At 42.2% G+C, this 18,227-nt stretch overlaps 1 protein-coding gene across 1 annotated transcript; it reads right to left on the bottom strand.

Moving 5' to 3' along the window:
- Nucleotides 1–295: 295 nt before the first annotated feature.
- jph2 (junctophilin 2) lies at nt 296–17,036 on the bottom strand. Its single transcript, XM_070910566.1, has 6 exons — nt 16,658–17,036; nt 12,926–13,742; nt 5,105–5,223; nt 2,220–3,154; nt 405–505; nt 296–323 (listed from the first exon to the last, which is right to left on the bottom strand). The coding sequence occupies exons 1-5, from the start codon at nt 17,034–17,036 to the stop codon at nt 425–427; spliced, it is 2,331 nt and encodes a 776-aa protein (XP_070766667.1). The 3' UTR covers nt 296–323; nt 405–424.
- Nucleotides 17,037–18,227: the final 1,191 nt, after the last annotated feature.

Genomic DNA, 18,227 nt, shown 5'->3' with positions numbered 1-18,227 from the left:
TGAGACTTCTTGAGTGCCACCTTGCTTTCTCCAGTGTAAGCACTGAGCACATACTCTACCATGCAGCCCCCCCCCGACCTTTAACATACAAACATCATCATATTCAGATGTACTGAATCGTTTCAGTCATTCAATGTCCTTCAGCTTGTCAAACCTCTGGAAAGAGAGGAGCTTCACAGAGCCTCACACAGTCACACCAACAAAAACCTGTAGAAGAGCTGCGGCTGTCTGCGTGAGGCCTCGTTTCCCCCTCAGCGGTATCTCTGATCTCAGGTCCTAACTGAGGAGGAGGCACGCCGTCTCTCTCCAACACTGCTGGTGACCTGCAGCAAAACAGCATTTGTCCTGACTCCGTTCACTGTTTATTTAATTTGTGTTTTTCATTTTGACCCCATATTTGTTACCTGAGGTGTTGGACAATGTCTCATGACAAAATGTGTACGAAGAGAATTGCCAGGCCAATGTTGAGCAGGATGACCATGCAGATCATTATGGTGTTTGGGCCCTTGAAAAGAAAGGAACAAATGAGATATCAGCTTATGTTTGACCAAAATAAACTCAACAGTAAGACTTTATGTTTACTGTTTCACACCATGCGAATGTGTAGGTGGAGAGGAGGTCAGGGGGCCCAGGTCTGTTTGACGACACCTGAAGTTGCTCAACGCCCTCCATTCTTCATATGTGTTGCAATCTATTCGTAATTTATTGCGTTGGTCTATTCTGTACACACAACATCTATTGCATGTCTGTCCGTCCTGGGAGAGGGATCCCTCCTCTGTTGCCCTTCCTGAGGTTTCGTTTTTTGTGGGAGTTTTTCCTCATCTGAATTGAGGGTCTACGTACAGAGGGTGACATATGCTGTACAGACTGTGAAGCCCCTTGAGGTAATTTGTGATATTGGGCTATATAAATAAAACTGACTCCATAAAGGAATTGTTTTACATTTTGGGAAACAAGCTTATTCACATGTTTCTGAGAGTTCAATGAAAAGATCGATACCTCTCTCATATCTGTCCGTTAAATACCAAGCTACAGCCAGATGTTTAGCTTAGCTTAGCATAAAGACTGTGAGCAGGGGGAAAGCCTGGCTCTGTCAAAAGGTAAAATAAATCTGTCTATCAGCATCTCTAAAACTCTCGAATTAACACGTCATATCTTGTCTGTGGGCTTTAGAGGTGCTGGAAGATGGATTTTGTTACTTCTGGACAGAGCTTGGCTACCTGTTTCCAGTCTTTATGCTAAGCTAAGCTAACTGTCTCCTGGCTGTAGCTTCATATTTAGCAGACAAACATGATAGTGGTGTCAGTCTTTTCATCTAAATCTCAGCTAGACAGAATATTTCGTTTTTTTTTGTTTTTTTTAAACAAATCTTTAATAGGGAAGTGTAAACAATCTGTACTGGTACAGTAGTTTTAAGTATCCCTGTATCCTCCACAGTATGTATCCCTCAGATACATACTCTGGAGACCAAACAGCTCTCATGTAAAGAGGGAGAAAGAGATAAACTTTTGCAACACACCATTCCTTGATGCCTTGTTTCCCAACACATTTTAAACTGCATTCCAGCCTTCACGCTACATAAAGTAGCACCTCCACCAGAAAACTGTATCCATCACAATGAATAAATTGACTTGACTGGCCTTATCTTAAAGAGTGTATCCTCACAATGCAGCATGACAACATAGAAATAGAACAGTTACTTGATGGAAATAGAAGTCATAATGAAGTGCTTGACATTCATGGCTTAAATGATGTCCAGACTTTATCTTGTCAATGTCAAGCTACATTTCTCAGTCAAACAAGGCTGAAAGTTAAAAGAGTCTACAACGATGCTAGCGGTTCTGTGAGGCAGTGGTGCGTTCAGCTAAATGCTAATGTCAGTATGCTCGCATGGACAATGCTAACATGCTGATGTTTAGCAGGTATAATGTTTATCATGTTCACCATCTCAGTTTAGCTTGTTAGCATGATAATATTTGCTAATCAGCACTAAACACACAGTACAGTTGTGGAATGTAAGTAGTCTTGCAGGTATTTGGTCATGAACCAAAGCATCCTGAGGGGACCATGAACGTCTGTACCAAATTTCATGCTAATCCATCCAATAGTTGTGGATCAAAGTGACCAATTGACAGACTGACATTGCCAACCCTATAGCCACGCTGCTAACATGCCTAAAAATAATCAGTGTGAGTCAGTGTTTATATTTACTGTCTTACCTCCAGCTCCAAAGACTCTGCAGTCACCTCATTACTTGACACCATGGCCTTCAGTCTGGCTTCTGCTTTGGGATCCACCTTTGGGGCTGGTTTGGCAACAATGGGTTTGGCAACAATGGGTTTGGCTTCCACTTGCTTTGGTACTGTTTTAGGCTCAAGATTGGGTGCAGGTTTTGGGGACAGAGCTGGGCTGGGTTGCCGTTTTGGTGGTGGCTTTGTCTCTGCTTTGCTGGAAGGCCTGCTGACCTCCCTGGACTCCACTTTGTTCTCAGAGACGGACGGCACCCGTTCGTGGACAGATGGAGCTCTCTCAGTTTTGACCTCTGTGGTTTTAGGTTCGGGGGTGACAGCTTTGGAGGACACTTTGGAGGTGGGGCGCGGTGCTTCTTCTTCATCTGGAGAGATGAGGCTAGTCCTTAGAGGGGCAGCAGCGACAGGAGTGACGTCTGGAGCTTTTGCCTCGGAGTCAAACTTCTGCAGGGGCTTGATCTCCAGGTCAGAGCCCTGCTCATTCTTGTTGCTCTGGCGGCTGGGGGTGCGAGAGGGGCCACGACTGCTGGGGGCCCCTCCGCCCTCAGGTGCAGCCGAGGCGGGAGCAGAAACAGAGGTTGAAGGGGTAGTGGGGCGACTATTGGGCCTGCTGTTGGGTTTACTGCTTCCCTTACTGCCACCACCTTTACTGGTTTTGTCTTCATTCCAGCTTCCTGGACTGAGGAGTTTGGGGTCTTCCTTGCTGATGATGCCTGGGCTAGGGGAGGGGGTGCGGGCTGGGGATGAGCCAGGCATGAGGCTGTCCAGTTCATTCATGAGTGGGCTTTCGGGTGGTGTGGGCAGGGGCTCCTCCTCAGCCAGCAGCGGCTCATGCATGACGGTGTCTGCGTTCTCAATGCCCTCCACGACCTCCTGTAACACTCTCTTCTTCAGATACTCAGGACCTGTGAGACCGATTCAATTAGTATATTAGTGTTTATTATATCACCGAGTTCAGAGTCTCAATATAACAAGCGCAACGATGAACACTGTTCTCTGACATAATTATCATGGAGCTTTCCTTTCTGTCTCCCCCTACAAGATAAATTAAAGCCGACAACAGTAGGAAATAAATACTGGACGTCATTTTAGAAACTGACTTTTTAATAATCCCCTGCTATCAACAAACCAGACTAATTTCCTTCCACAAAAAATATCAGGAAATAGCTACTGGGGGAGAGACTTTACATCTTGGAGATCAACGTTATAATTAGGCCATTCTCTACCTTAACTACACTAACTTCCTGTGACCACAGGAAGCAGCTACTGGGGCTGTTAAAGGTAGCAACCCTTTTTAATAATGCTCAACTTCAATGCACATTTTCTTTCACAAGTTGGTTGCATTATGTTCACATTTCAGACAGAAGAAAGTGTAAAAAAAATGCCAAAAAAAAACCTTCATCACAAGATAAACTGAAGGAAAAAAAGGAAAATGTTTATGTCAAAATAAAAGTGAACTTCTTAATATGAAAGGATAAGGCTGCCGATATTTAAAATGTTATTATTGTCAAAAGATCTCATGAAAAGACCAAAACCAATAATGCATTTATAATCTCTCTCTCCATAGTTTCTGTTATTTTTAATTCATATTTACTTCCCCAAGATGATTTGTTCCTACTGAAGACGCAAATCTTTAAAAACAGGTCACAAATATATACTTCACTATATCTTTAAAAGAAAGATTAAATAGTGAATTTGTTGGGGACTATTTTCAGTGGTGGATTAATACACATTTGGTGCTCTAGTATCCAGTATTCAGTATTTGGGGCAGCTGGACAATTGAGTCAAGATAAACTACAGTGTAAGTGTTCATGGTAAAGAAGGAACATGTCAAACAGTGCAACAGTGAGGCTCATTTATGTGATTTTTAAGTTTTTAGACAATAATGGAGCTCAGAGGAAGAAGATATATCAGCCTTTAGATACACAGAAAATACTTGCTCATTGTTGGTTTTGATTTTCACGAGATTTGTTAAAAATAATATCATATCACCAGACGTATCCTTTAAAGTGTGAGGCTAAAGAGTTGTTTTTCCCAGTGCAAATAAACCAGATGGTGCACACGCTGACGCTGTATGTCTGTGTTGTTGTCTCCTTGGTGAGAGATCTTTCATGGAAGAATGCATAGCAGGACTCAGCCAGGCCTCGTCCATTTGTAGTGTTAGTCAGAGACAATTCGGGCAGCCACTCAGAAAACTGGATGACTTTCTGCCTGTGTCTGATTCGTTTAATCTCTCTGCTGAGGGAGAAGGGAAGAGAAAAAAGCAAGAGGCTCCTGAATGGCTGGGCTGCTTTTGTGTCAATGTGTGAGCGTGTGTGTCGCCAGACTCGCAATGAAACTGATATGATCCCTTCGACCCAATAAGATGTTCCTTTTTTAGACATTCAAATGCGACTACCCTTGCTGTGAGCCTCAGCCAAGAATCTGCTAGCTCAAGCTGCAGCGACACATTATAAACTAGATATGTGGATAGCAGCTATCAGTTTATATTTGTGGTTTCCTTCAAAACACATCATACAAATAGGAAGTAAGAGTTGATAATGTGTGTGATGTGTGTGCTATTTGTATTGAGACCACAAATATAAAGCTATTGTCTGTGGTGTGCATTTTGTGGTGCATTGAAGTCATTTGGGAAAGAAGGTAAATATGACTCTCCTACTGTACAAAAAAAATGTATGACATCCAATTCCAGGTGAAATAACTGCTTGAATACATCTAAGTCTGTGTTTTGAGTCATCAAGTCTTTCATACAGTTGTTCTCATACTGTATTATCCTTTTTCAAAGAGGTAACATGGTGTTAATAGCTCTAAAGTTGGTACTCTTCCTCTCAGATGAGAAGTTGATGTCCACTGACCTGGCTGGTAGAAGGAAGGGGACAGCTCTTTGGCCACCAGTCTGGCGATGCTGGACTCACTGTTGGAGGCCTGAGCAGCCTGTTCAGCTGCCTCTGACTTGGCCTTTGAATGGGTCGTCCTGCAGGGGACAGATGCAACACAATTCACAGATCACTGGTGCTACAACAGTCGTCCAGATGATATACTTTCATCGTACTGTTAGTGGCATGAGTTATAATCTCAAAGTAGTCCATTCATGCATTGAAAATAGCAACTGTGCTAGTATCTTACACTGTGCGTTGTTTCAAATTCATCAATGTGAGTTTAAAAGAAGAGTACAATACCACTCTTGAATCTGTCCGTTAAATAAGAAGCAACAGCCAGAAAGATGGTTACCGTAGCTTAGCATAATGATTTGAAACAGGGGGAAACTGCTAGCTTGGCTCTGTACGAAGGTGACAAAATGAACACCTACCAGAACCTCTAAAGCTCACTAATCAACATGTTGTATTTTGTTGCTTTAATCTGTACAAAAACACATTAACTATGAAAGAGTTCCAGCAGCTTGTCATTTTTAAACTTCATCTTTTTGTTTTCCAGTGTTTATGCTAAGCTAAGCTAACCAACTGCTTTTTCCCCATTTCCCAAAATGTTGAGCTATTCCTTTAACAAACTCAGCTCTCAGAAAAGAGCCTCAAACCACAAAAATTTAATGATAATGATGATCAGATGAGAGGTTGTCACCTGTGTTAGCAAAACTCTTAAAACCTCATACACTTCTGGACTATAATAACGGTTTAATGGCACAATTCTGCCAAACATAATAAGACAATACTGAAAATAATTATTCGCAGCTGCAGTATGACAACTCGTGTTCTCTGAGCCATCAGGTTGCTCAAGAAGAAGACTGAGATTTGTTGATATTGCAGTTGTAAAATTGGCAGAATATAATATCATGAAGAAAGTGAAGGGAGAGTGAAAGCATTTGCATTACTAAACTTTGTTTTACTTTTATATGATCTATTCTACAGTATATTATTTGTCTTTATGTATGTTTTAATGCACTTTGACCTTGAACTTGCCCTTCCTGATCAAACAAAGTATGGACCTTGAATATAGACCCTTAGAGATGAAGGCTTAAAACTGTTTAAGACTGACCAAAAATACCTCAGCACAGGGCATGTTTATAGTATTCAATCATGTTGAACTGAAGGCCAGGGGTGGGTGGCTGCTGGTCATATGGCTCATTAGTATTATTAGCTATCAAGAGAGGAGGTGTCCTTTTCTGCTGCTGGGCTGGGCCAGAAATAAATGATGCTTTTATCGCCTCCCAGCAAGACAATGAGTTATTACTGAGGTTCCATCATCACACATATTGCTATGTAACAGGGAGTCAGAGAGACAGAGAGGTGGAAACAAGAGAGACAAGTCACTGGAAACGTTTGGACCAACCGTTTAAGATCGGGAGGATTTACCCATAATGCAACACTTCCTCTCTGTGTTTCTCAAGCTTTCCCCTTTAAGTCGTTGAAGAACAGGAAACAGAACCAATCTGGACACATAAGTATAGCTAATACAAATAAAAGAGACAAACCAATAAACAAATGAAATACAACATAAACACAACAAAAACAAATAGTGGCCATATTTACTTATTATTATCATGTTTCTGTTTTAATAAATTAACATGACGTAGAGTCTCTAGCTGCTCTTTGAGGCTGTACTTCCCGCCACAGCGTTTCTTTGAGCTAAATGCTAACATTCTCACAATGCTAACATGCTGATGTTTAGCAGATATATTGGTAACCATGGTCACCACATTAGTTTAGCATGTTAAAAATAATCCTAACATTTGTTGATTAGCACTAAACACAGTGTCTGTAGCTGAGTGATTACAGGAGTGTCAGTTTTTCAGGTATTTAGTCATAAATAAATTATTGGACCAAAGTTATTACACCATGGGCACCATGAATATCTCTATCAAACTTTGTGCCAATCAATCTTGTTGCAGTAGAAATGTTCAACTGCATAATTGCAAACACTTGACCTGCTGGTGGCGCTAGATGAAAAGTCACTAAAGTCAGTAGGCTTCATCTACTGGGGACCATGAATGTCTGTATGAAATGTCATGGCCACCCATCCAGTAGTTGTTGGGATATTTCAGTCTGGACCAAAGTGGTGAACTGACCAGTCAACAGACTGACATTGCCCTCCCTTGAGCTCGCGTGGCTAAAACTGACTGCTGAGAGTTCAAAGCTACTGCTATTTGTCCCACATTAACTGGGAGAATTACTGATTGTGATTACTCTGTGGATACTTGACATACTGTAACTTTACACTGAGCTGAAAATAGCTCCCTGGTCCACTTGAAGACTCAGTGGGGAAGGTGCTTCCCACTGGAACAATTAGAGACTCCTGAGGTTCCCTGTTTGAGATAGATGAGCTCCACCTGTCCACACACAAGTCAGCACCTCCTCTTCCAGGAAGCCCTACGCCCTGTTCTCTCAAACCTCACTGTTTAGAAGTACACTGAAATCATTCATTAAAGGTGGAGTTATAATAACAACAGCTGCTATTTAGCAACAACTCCCAATGCAATGTCAATCTTTAAAACTAAATCATACCCCACAAATACAACACACACACACACACAAAGCTCATTGGTTCCTACTGAAGACATAAATCTTTCAAAACAGGTGACAAATATATAGTTTCATTTAAAAAAAAAGGCTCAGTAATTTTTGTAAAACAGTTGGACGTTTTTAGAAAATGTTACTCAAACAGGCATTTGTTGAGGACTATTTCTAGCTGTGGATTAATACACATTTGGTGGGATTGAGTCAAAATAAACTACAACGTGTGTTCATGGTAATAAAGTGACATGTCACCCAGTGCAACAGTGTAGCTCACTGATGTGTTTGTGATGCGTTCAGGTACAGTATTGAGTGTAGGTGACCTGTATTTTGGCAGTGCTCAGAGCCCATTGCAACCTGAAGTGTACTTTTATTCTATTCTGTTCTGTCAGGTGTCTGAATCGCTTTCTGTGTAGACGCTGAAAATACTTAGTAAAATAACTAGTAGCTCCAGATCAATGTAGTGGCGTAAAAAGTACAACATTTCCCTCTGAAATGTAGTGGATTAGAAGTATAAAGTAACATAAAAAGGAAGTACTTTTACTTTCCACCTCTGACAATCCAGTAGCCAGTTAAAGCATCATCAAACCCATCACTAAAAAGAATAAAAGTAGCTGAAAGATGGAATCGGTATCAAGATCTGTATCAATGCCTCATTAATGGTTCCACCAGCACAACACAAGTAGTGCTAACCATCACATGTCCTTGGGTGTGGAGTAAGAGCTCACCCCTGAACTGCACTGCAAAAGGAAAAACAGATTTAACCCTAAAATAATCAGTCAAGTTATCCAAAGGTAGATGCTGCGTTAGTGTGTATACAGTATATCATTAAACCAGTGCCACCAGGAATTAAAGAGCAGCTGGGCGCAGTGCTTCCCTGATGGAGCCCTATATTTGTGGAGGGCCAGCAGTGTAATAATATATCCTCCACTGTGGTTATAGTTGCTAAAACCGGCTAGCATAGCTGCTAGTAGTATGGTAGGTGGCAGAGCTAATATGGAGATTGTTTTGACTGATGATTCCCACCTGACAAGAAATAGTTCAGCTGTTGTGTATTTCTAAACATTTGATTCCAAAAAGTTGTGTTTTAAGTTTTCCTTTTAAAGATATTCACTCTCGCTGTGGGTCTTAGACCAGGACCTAGAAACAACCAAGACTGACCAACTACCAGAGTTGAATCTATCAATTCTAAAACTAACAGGTCGCCAGTGCAGTGATTTTAAATCTGTGCTCTCCTTCTGGTCCTGGTCAGCACACGAGCAGCTGAATTTTGTTGAACTTTTGATATAGTTGATATACGCCCCCTCCTACAACAGAACAAAAGGATTCAGGCCAACATTAGCCAGAATGAGCCTTTAAGTTGTATAATTGCTGCAGGCTGTGTCGGCCCTCCAGTGCTTCTCTGCAACCAAACATGACATTTGACACTGTGACCTAAATACCCTTTATGCTTTTAGGGCTGCCTTGAGGAGACACTTGTACTCTGAGGAGAATCCTGAAGAAACTTCCTGCAACACCCAAAGCTACGAGATCACAGAAGAACTTAATTTAGAGCCTTTGCAAATGTAAAAGCCTTTCTTCAAACAGGTCCAACTCTTCCTCTGTTTTGTAACTGTTTGTTTTTCGTCACGCTGCGGTTGCCTTGGAGACTGCTGATGGCAAAAGATATTCTGTCATTCAGGCATGTGCCACTGGATCTTTGTGGAGGGTCCTTTTCAACAGCAAGTGTGCGCGAGAGAGGGAGCGTGAAAGAGTGATTTAGTTTCTATAAAAAGACGACTAAATGTTTCGGAGTATAATTAAATCACTTTGCCAAAATACTCATACATTAAGAGCTAATTGCAACCTCATTATTGCAACATTGCTGAGAGGTCACAGGACTAGCTTCAGAGCTTTCTTCAGTTTTTCTAATTATTGATCGGTTATTTTTTCCTCTGTGACGTTATTTCTCATTAAGTAAGTAGCTCATAAAATCATGCTGCAAATAGTCCTGAGCTCCGGTCTGAAGTGAACTTTGTTTACAAATGTTACGCCCGGCCGATCGCACACAAAATGCTCGTATCAGCAGTACAGTATGTAATCCAAGCTGCACAACTAAAGCTAGGTGTGGTACATATATACGCTAACCCTTTATACCCAAGCACTCGCTTATGAGCTGTGTCATATTTATATCCGTGGAACCATTTGACACCAATGCTGACGCAAGACGGACCCAGATCTGTGATCTCTAACTGTTGTCGGCTAGCAGTGCAGCTGAAGCACACAGCGGGTGACAGAAACGCTCTTGTTGTGAACCATTGGATGAGTATTTCATTTTGCTAAAAGAGGTCAGAGGTGAGTAAAGTAATGAGCCTAAAGTAGGTGTGCAAGCAAAAATAAAGAGCCACTGCGATTCAGCAGAAGAAAACAGTCCGTGTGTGTGACTAGACAGGAAAGATGGGGTTTGGAGGCAGGGGGAGGGGGATAATCAGCTGTTGCATTCCCCTGTGATTGTGATACAGCAACAGTGTGCCTGTCCATATTTAGTCAGGGCTCCTCTGTGACCACAGGGCCCCCGTGTGTGCGTCATTTACACCCTGTCCTGCCACACAGGTCCTCCTTGAGCCAGCCCACGCAACAGAACAATGTCCACAGAGGGTCTGTGAACGCTTAGCTAACTGGACCTGAAGAGGCCAGGTCTGGCATCCCATGCGGTGCACAGGTTGTACATGTATTTTTAACTGTCGACTTCATCGCCAAAGGATCACAGAGTGAGGAAACTACTGCCAGGAACAGATGTGTCATGTCTCCACTGCTTATATAACAACAGATTTCTATTTAACGTGCAGCACCACTCAAGAGCGACTGTTGTTTGCAGTGTGGTGGCAAAAGTATTATCAATAAAATGTATTTAATGTATCAAAAAGCAAAAGTACTCTTTCTGAAGAAAATGGCCGCTGTGACTATACTGTATTATTAAAAATAACATTAGACTGTTAATACTGATGCATCAGTGTAACATTTTACTGCTCAAGGTGGAGCTATGATGAAGATATATTTCCTGTGAGGTCATGTTGAGCCTGCTGAGCCTGTGGATGTGCTGTAGGTGAGCTTAAAGCACTGATTCAATGAACACAGGCCCATAACTCTTATATGCTGCTTATCCTTGGAGTACAATATTTAGATTTCAATCTGCTTGGGACAGGGGTCTGCGGTCCATCAGTGCAAGTCTCACTGCTGTAAACACTGAGCTTATTTCAGGTGCTGAAGATGTGGACAAAAACACCAGCGCCTTGTACGGTCACATAAACTGAAGGTAGACGTGTGCACGCATACGAACAACATACGACGTAAGAAAAAACATGTTTCCCTGCAGTTTGACTGACTGATTTCATATGAACTGATTTCAGGATGCACTGTGATCAGAAAGAAGTTAAAATATTCTCATATTCACTTCCTTTGTCAGACAGGAAATGGTGGCCATTATTCACAATTAGCTCTTCGACACGTCACACTGATATATGCTCATGGAACTAGTCTGTCACTAAGTTAAAGGAATAGTTTTGGGAATTATGCTGGCGATATGAGTAGATTGATACCTCTCCCATTTCTCTCTTTTCAAACGGTGCAATCATTGCAAAAACTAAACTGGGAAAAGTCCAAACAACTTGCATTAAATCCATTATAGAAAACCACAATAGGCTTGAACATTTGGTTATCCAGAGTGTGAAATCCTGTGTTTCAAACAGTGTTTCTCTGAACAGCCACTGCACTCATTATTTCTTATCTGTAATACGGTATTAAATAAACATAATGGCCCTTTGGTTGTGTTTTCTATTATGGGAATTCTTGAGACCAGCAGCCAGAGTCAGTAAAGGGAGTTAGAGGCTCTGATTGAATAAGTGTCTCTTTTTATTGCCACTGACTTTCATACACTGCCCTTTGAGTAAAGCTAGCCACATGTTGTGCCTCTTCGTGTATTTCCATTACATTTGAGTCACTAAACATCTGTTTTCCTGAAAAACAAATACTCTGTGATCTTTGAAAAACCCAGAAGGTTTTCTGACATTACTTTCTGATGTTCTGATGATTCCTCAAAGACTCCTCTAATCATCTGGATAGAAAAAATATTCCATCTGTTGCACGACAAAAAGTATTTTAACACATTTCCCAAGATGTGACTATATTATACGTATCGAGGTATTTGTAAAAGACATGTGTCCTTTCTTGTTTTGTACAACACAAGAAAAATATAATAAAACATAATGTCCTTTTGTCAAGCAATAGATGGAATACTAGTTTTTGAGTATTTTGCAAATATAAATTCACCTGTAAGTGTTGTTAAGTGACCTTTGGGGTTTTTCAAAGATCATTTTTCAATTTTGTTTTTGAAATGCTTTTTCATTTCCTCGTAATATGTTGTGTTGCCTCGCATTATGTTTTGCTTTCCCTCTGATCCACGGCTGAGCTGTATTATGATATAGTATAATGCAGTATCTAGCTCTCTCACACATTGAGACAGACTGTGTAATTATGACAGTTGCCATGGGATGACAAAGCTTTGGCCGTCGCTGTGGTTGTGGTTATAGCCACGGCTGTGCTTTTGTTGTCATGATTGTGGCTGCGACACAGTTGTATATAATGGGTCTGAAACCATTCGACTACATGCGAGGGTTGTGTGTGTGCGGTGAGTTGACTTGGTTGTGCTGGCTGAACTGTAGCCATATTCATAGCATCATCTGGTCAACCACAAGTGCAGCCGTAGTCCGAGCATTAACCAGATCCAAAGCCACAGCTACAACCAGCACGGCCAGGCAGAGCAGCTGCAGCCGTGCTCACAGCTAGTGGCTGTAATACTGTCGCAGCTCGGCCTTTTAAATGGAGTAATAAGAAATCTCTCCTGTCTGTTGTATCTGCAGAGTGTTCCCCAAAACTGGCAGCGTATTATAACTGGACTGGACCAGCACACTAACTGTTCCTGTGGATCACGGGGAATGCAAAACTTATTGCAAGGGAACGCAGAAGAAGTTCACACATAAAATGACCTCTATGGCTCTGTAGCACCGTGACTCAAATGTAATAGTAATACATGAGTAGTACAAAGTAGGGCTGGTGTAAACCCTGAAAACAGTCCTCAGAGGAGACTGCTTGTCTTTATAAATATTTCCCTGATACACAGGACGAAAAAGAAATAAGGAGAATCATCTCTCATCACTCATCTGTTCTTACCTGGAAGCAGCAATCTCTGCTTTCTGCTTGGCGATGGCTGCAGCCCTCTGAGCGCCCTCCACCGCCCGCTCCACCTTCTGCTTGATCTTGGTTCCCTTCAGCTGGATCACCCTCTTCTTGATGGCCTTCACCAGCATGTTGTTCATGTACTTGCCCTCCTCCTTCCCTCCCTCGGCGAAGGTGGTGCAGCCATAGCCGTGTCTCTGGTTGTTGAGCCACTCTCCTTCGTACTTCAGCCCGCTGGACCTTTCGCTTATTCCATATCCTGAGCGCTTGTCGTTCTTCCACTCGCCCATGTAGACCTCTGTGGTGGTGGCGTCAATATCGGCCTCCACTGGTGGGAAATCCTCGGCTCCGGCCAGGCTCTCGTCCCCGATGCTGATGGTGGAGTTGGTGTCGCTGGCGTTGGAGCTAAGAGCTGATTCCGTCCTCAGGAAGCTGATCTTACTCTTCTGGCTGGACAGCGAGGTACTTGAGTCGGACTTCTTCAGTTTACCCAGCAGGGAGCCCCTGCGAAACAGGCCTTTCTTCTTGGGTTTCACAGCCTCCGGGTCCACCTGGAGAGTGAGCGCAAAGCCTCCGCGGGACGGCCCCAGCTGGGTAGGGGTGGCGACGGGTGTCTCCTCACCTGAGGCGTTGGTGGTGGTGATGATGGGGATGTCTTGCTGCAACACAGTGCCGTTGCTGTGCTCGCTGCGTAGGGAGGTCAGGGAGGTACGAAGAGGGGAGCGGACAACTGCTGCCATACCATAGGGGACGCTCTGACGGACCCCATAGCCGTGCCGCATCCCGCCAGTGAACTGACCCTGGAAAGTACCTGCAAACATCAGAAAATAGGGATTCATTTTTTTCTAAATGCACCACAGACAAAACTTTTTAGCTACTTTTTAGCCGTGCTAGCAGCCTAGCTCTAGGGATAGCAATGTCAGTCAGATGGTTGGTTGGTCCACCGCTTTGGTCCAGACTGAAATATCTCAAGAACTATTTGTTAAATTTCCATGGAATTTGGAACAAACACTCCCTGTACCCAGAGGATGAATCCTGATGATTTTGGTGATCCTCTGACTTTTCCTCTAGCACCACCAGCAGTCCAAAGTTTTCATTTGTGAAACATATCAACATCTACTGGACGGATTGGCACAAAATCTTGTGCAAACATTAATTGTTTGCAGATAGCAAACCATACTGTGTTTGGTGATCCCTGACTTTTCCTGAGCGCCATCATCAGGTCAAAATTCAGTCTATCTGCAAAACTAATGGCACTCCCATCAACCTTACCTGTGCTAATTAGCAAATGTTAGCATGCTAACACACAAAACTAAGGGGCAGCATGTTAGCATGCTGATGTTAGCATTTGGCTCAAAGCCCCGCTGTGCCTAATAGCCTCACAGAGTGGCTAGCATGGCTATAGACTTTTAAACATGGCTAGCTAAAACTATGGAGTTTAAAATAGTTCCCTCCATATAAAACTACCTGCACTTTCATTTCTGCCAGATTGTCATGGCTATCTTTAGTGTGAAAAGTCTCATTAATTTATGCCCCCACTGACAAGTCATGTTGAAGTCTGGTCAACTTAAATTGACATGTGTGTGGATTATAGTGACAGCTAGGCCTCAGCCCGTGAGGCCAGGAGGGCACGGGGCTTGTGGGCTATTATTACATCCCGACATCTGGTGCTATCACGTCCCCTGCTGCAACTTCCACCAGACTAGGCTTAAAGCTGATGAGTCAGCTGTTAAGGAGGGGAACCACGGCTATTGTACAAGCAGTGATCGCGCCAATCGGTTGTATTTGTTTAACTTATTTAGTTTCCTCTGCACAGTCAAACGGATGAGCCGGGGGATATCGATGCACCAGAAGCTTCCAGAGAGTATCTAAGGATTAAAAACTTCTCTTAAAATGTTCAGGATTGTTTGTAACCTTGCTTTAGATAACCACTTGGTGTGGAGGAATTTCATTCAATCTAATCTAATCTGGCCGGCTAACAACAAACTCTTGATAAAGTTAATTTACTCAAGTATGCATAAGTATTTGATAGTAACTTTACCTACAACAAAGTGCTCCTTCCACAGTAATCCATCAGTGCTATAAGACAATAATAAAATATATAATAATATAACACAGAGAGGCACCATTTTTCTGCATAATCAGTCCCTTGCTTTTAAGACTTTAAGTACATTTTGCTCGTGCATAGTACTTTTACTGAGGTAACATTTTGAATTAAGAGCTTTTTCTTGTAACCGAGTATTTTCACATGTCAGTGTTCCTCCTTTGACTTAAGTTAAAGATCTGAACACGTCTTCCACCTCTGCTGACGATGGTGTAGTTTAACAAAATGGAAAGATTCCTGTGGGGTTTGGTTCCCAACAAGCTTTGAGCACCTCTTGACTGACAGCAGCAGAGTGATATTTTCTTCTGGTTACACGCAGACATAATAAACAACCGTGAGGATCATCGGGCTGTTTTCTCCTCAGTGATTTGTCTCCACGTCACCTGCGATGAACTTGGTGCAGTGGACCATGTGGCCACACTTGACTTGAGGGGTTTTAGACGGTCCTCTTAAAAATTAGCCACAGTTGTATTTCCATCTTATGCTACTAAATACTTTTTACTCCACTACACGTATCTGACAGGTACAGTAATTAGTTACTTTGCAGGTTCACGTTTTAGATGCACAACATTTGATCAACAAAAAATATATTGTGTTTTTATAGATCAAACTGCCCAACAGCATATAAGTGGTTAAAACTAGCTTCACCTCAACCAGCTACATTAAATACTGCATCAGTAATAACACTCCTATATAAATATATATATATATATATATATATATATATATATATATATATATATAATAACACTCTGCATAACAGGTACATTTACTTTGGATGTTTGTTTGCTGATAATATTTTTGTAGTTTTATGAAAGTGAGATTCTAAATGCAGAACTTTAAGTACAGTACTACAAATCTGAGGTACTTGTACTTTACACCGACAAGGGTAATTTTTCTGAATTATGAATACTTTTACTAATGATACTTTTCAATGCACTTTTACTTGCAATGGAGTATTTCCATATGTCAGTATTGCTGACCTGAATGCTTCCTCCATCACTGCTGAGATCTGCAGCTACAAGTTTAACTCACATTTCCAGATTTCATTTACTCAAGTACTGTACTTAACCTGCTTGTACTTTACTTGAGTGTTTCCATTTTCTCCTACTTCATACTTCTACTCAACCACATTTCGGAGTAGTTAAAATTAGCTCCACCTTTATCAGCTCCAACATTAAAGTGATGAACTCATTAATACATAAATAATTACGTACATTACTTTTAAATGCTCCATTCTGCATAATGAGTACTTTTACTTTTGTGATGTTCATACTTTTGTACTTTTACTTAAGGGAAATTTTGAATGCAGGCCTTTCACTCAAGTATTTTTACACTGTGGTATTTTTACTTTTACTTTGTCTAAGTAAAGGGTCTGAGTACTTCCACCACTGGTGTAATCACAGTAACTTAAAGCAGAGTACAAAGTACATTTACTCAAGTACTGTACGTAAAGAACAGTAGATCTTAAGGTACTTATTTCCATTTTATGCTACTTTACACTTCTCCTCAACATTTCAGAGGAAAATAACTCGTAACAGAGTATGTTTACACTGTTACTGCTACTCTGAGTACTTCTTTGCAGTATAATAAACTCAACAGTCTCGATCAGTAAATCTCACCTCCATCAGCATATGTCTCTGTCCCATATCCGTCCTGAAGCCCATTATTCCATGTCCCTTCGTACTTTGCTCCACTGCCAACACTGATCCGGATCCCATATCTCCCCTTGAAGCCATGAGTCCATTCCCCTTTGTAAATCCAGTGTCCTTTGGTCTCTAGTCCCAGACCGTGACGCTTCCCCTGCGACCAGTACCCCTCGTAGGTGTTTCCGCTGGGCCAGGTGTAGACTCCCACCACCTCGAAGCCGTAGTTCCAGGAGCCGGAGAACTCGCCCTGGCCTTTGGGTCCGGTGCAGATGCCATGGCCGTGGGCTTTGCCCCCCTCCCAGCCTCCGCAGTAAGCCCCGCCGTCGTCGAACTCAAAGCGACCTCCACTCATGCCTCACCGCAGCCCAATAACACCGACCAGAGAGTAAAGTTTCAGTCCGTTACCTGGCTAAAGATGAAACCTCCGTCGGTCTGCCTTCACCTTCACCTGACATCAAACCTGCTCGGAGGTGTCCTCGGTGCGCAACGTGCGGTGGTCTCTTCTTGTGGAGTTGGTTTGGGGATTTCTGCGCGTGTCCATGAAGCTCCGGTGCGCACTTTTACACTTTTAGAAACTTTTTATTTCGTTTTTTCTTCTTCTTCTCTTCCCCCCTAGTTGTTGTCCTCTTTCACTCCGGCGTCTTCTTCTTCTTGGATTCGTGGATTTCACTCATCAATCTACAGATTTCCTCCAGAACAAATGAAGCTGTGTTGCAAATTTTGGATAATTAAAAATCGAATTGTTTTCTGTGTGTTTCATGTGTTGACGAGCCAGGGATCTTACATGGCTTTTTTAACCAGGTGGCCACAGAGAAAAGCCCCTTTCCCCCTGTCCCTGCCACCCAGCTATCTCCCGACAGTCGCTGCTGTTGGAAATATTTCAGCAGACCTAACAAGGCGACCAATCCATACACACACACCCTTCCAAAAATACAACCCAATCCTTACTCTGCTGCCTGCAAGGAGCCATGCCAGAGTCTTGCCACCTCGGGGCTGAAGTACATGCCATTCAGGACACTATAGGTTTCCCCCCTGCACACACACACACACACACACACACACACACACACACACACACTGAGCACGCCCAGTTAATGCAGTTTGAACATAATCGTTCTCTAATAGGCTATTTAGCTTGATGAAAGAGATATCTGGAAGTAGATAAATCTCATTCATTCCCCATTGATGTTCCTGTATGGTCTCATGGATCTCCTGGCGTTATGTCAAACGGGATCAGGATAATATTTCTACAATATCCCAAAAGGACATTAGAGCCTGTGTGTCTGTGGTTGAGGTTATGATAACTTTATTTAACAGTATATGTAGCCCTGTATGTATATCTGTTATAGTATAATTCTATATTTTGTATATTTTGGGATGTACTTACTGTTTTACATTAACAATTGAAGCCTAAATCGACAGGATGTGTTAATTTTCATAAATAGTATTTAGAGTTAAAGTCTGCTGGATAACTACATGAGACTGCTTGCAAAATATACAATACATTGCAACCAATTTAATTTCGAAAACAGTGGGAATGATG

Source organism: Enoplosus armatus, chromosome 8 (genome assembly GCF_043641665.1).
Source record: "Enoplosus armatus isolate fEnoArm2 chromosome 8, fEnoArm2.hap1, whole genome shotgun sequence".
Classification (NCBI taxonomy): Eukaryota; Metazoa; Chordata; class Actinopteri; order Centrarchiformes; family Enoplosidae; genus Enoplosus; species Enoplosus armatus.
Note: the sequence above shows the minus strand (reverse complement) of the source record. Positions and strands in the feature narration are given on the sequence as shown.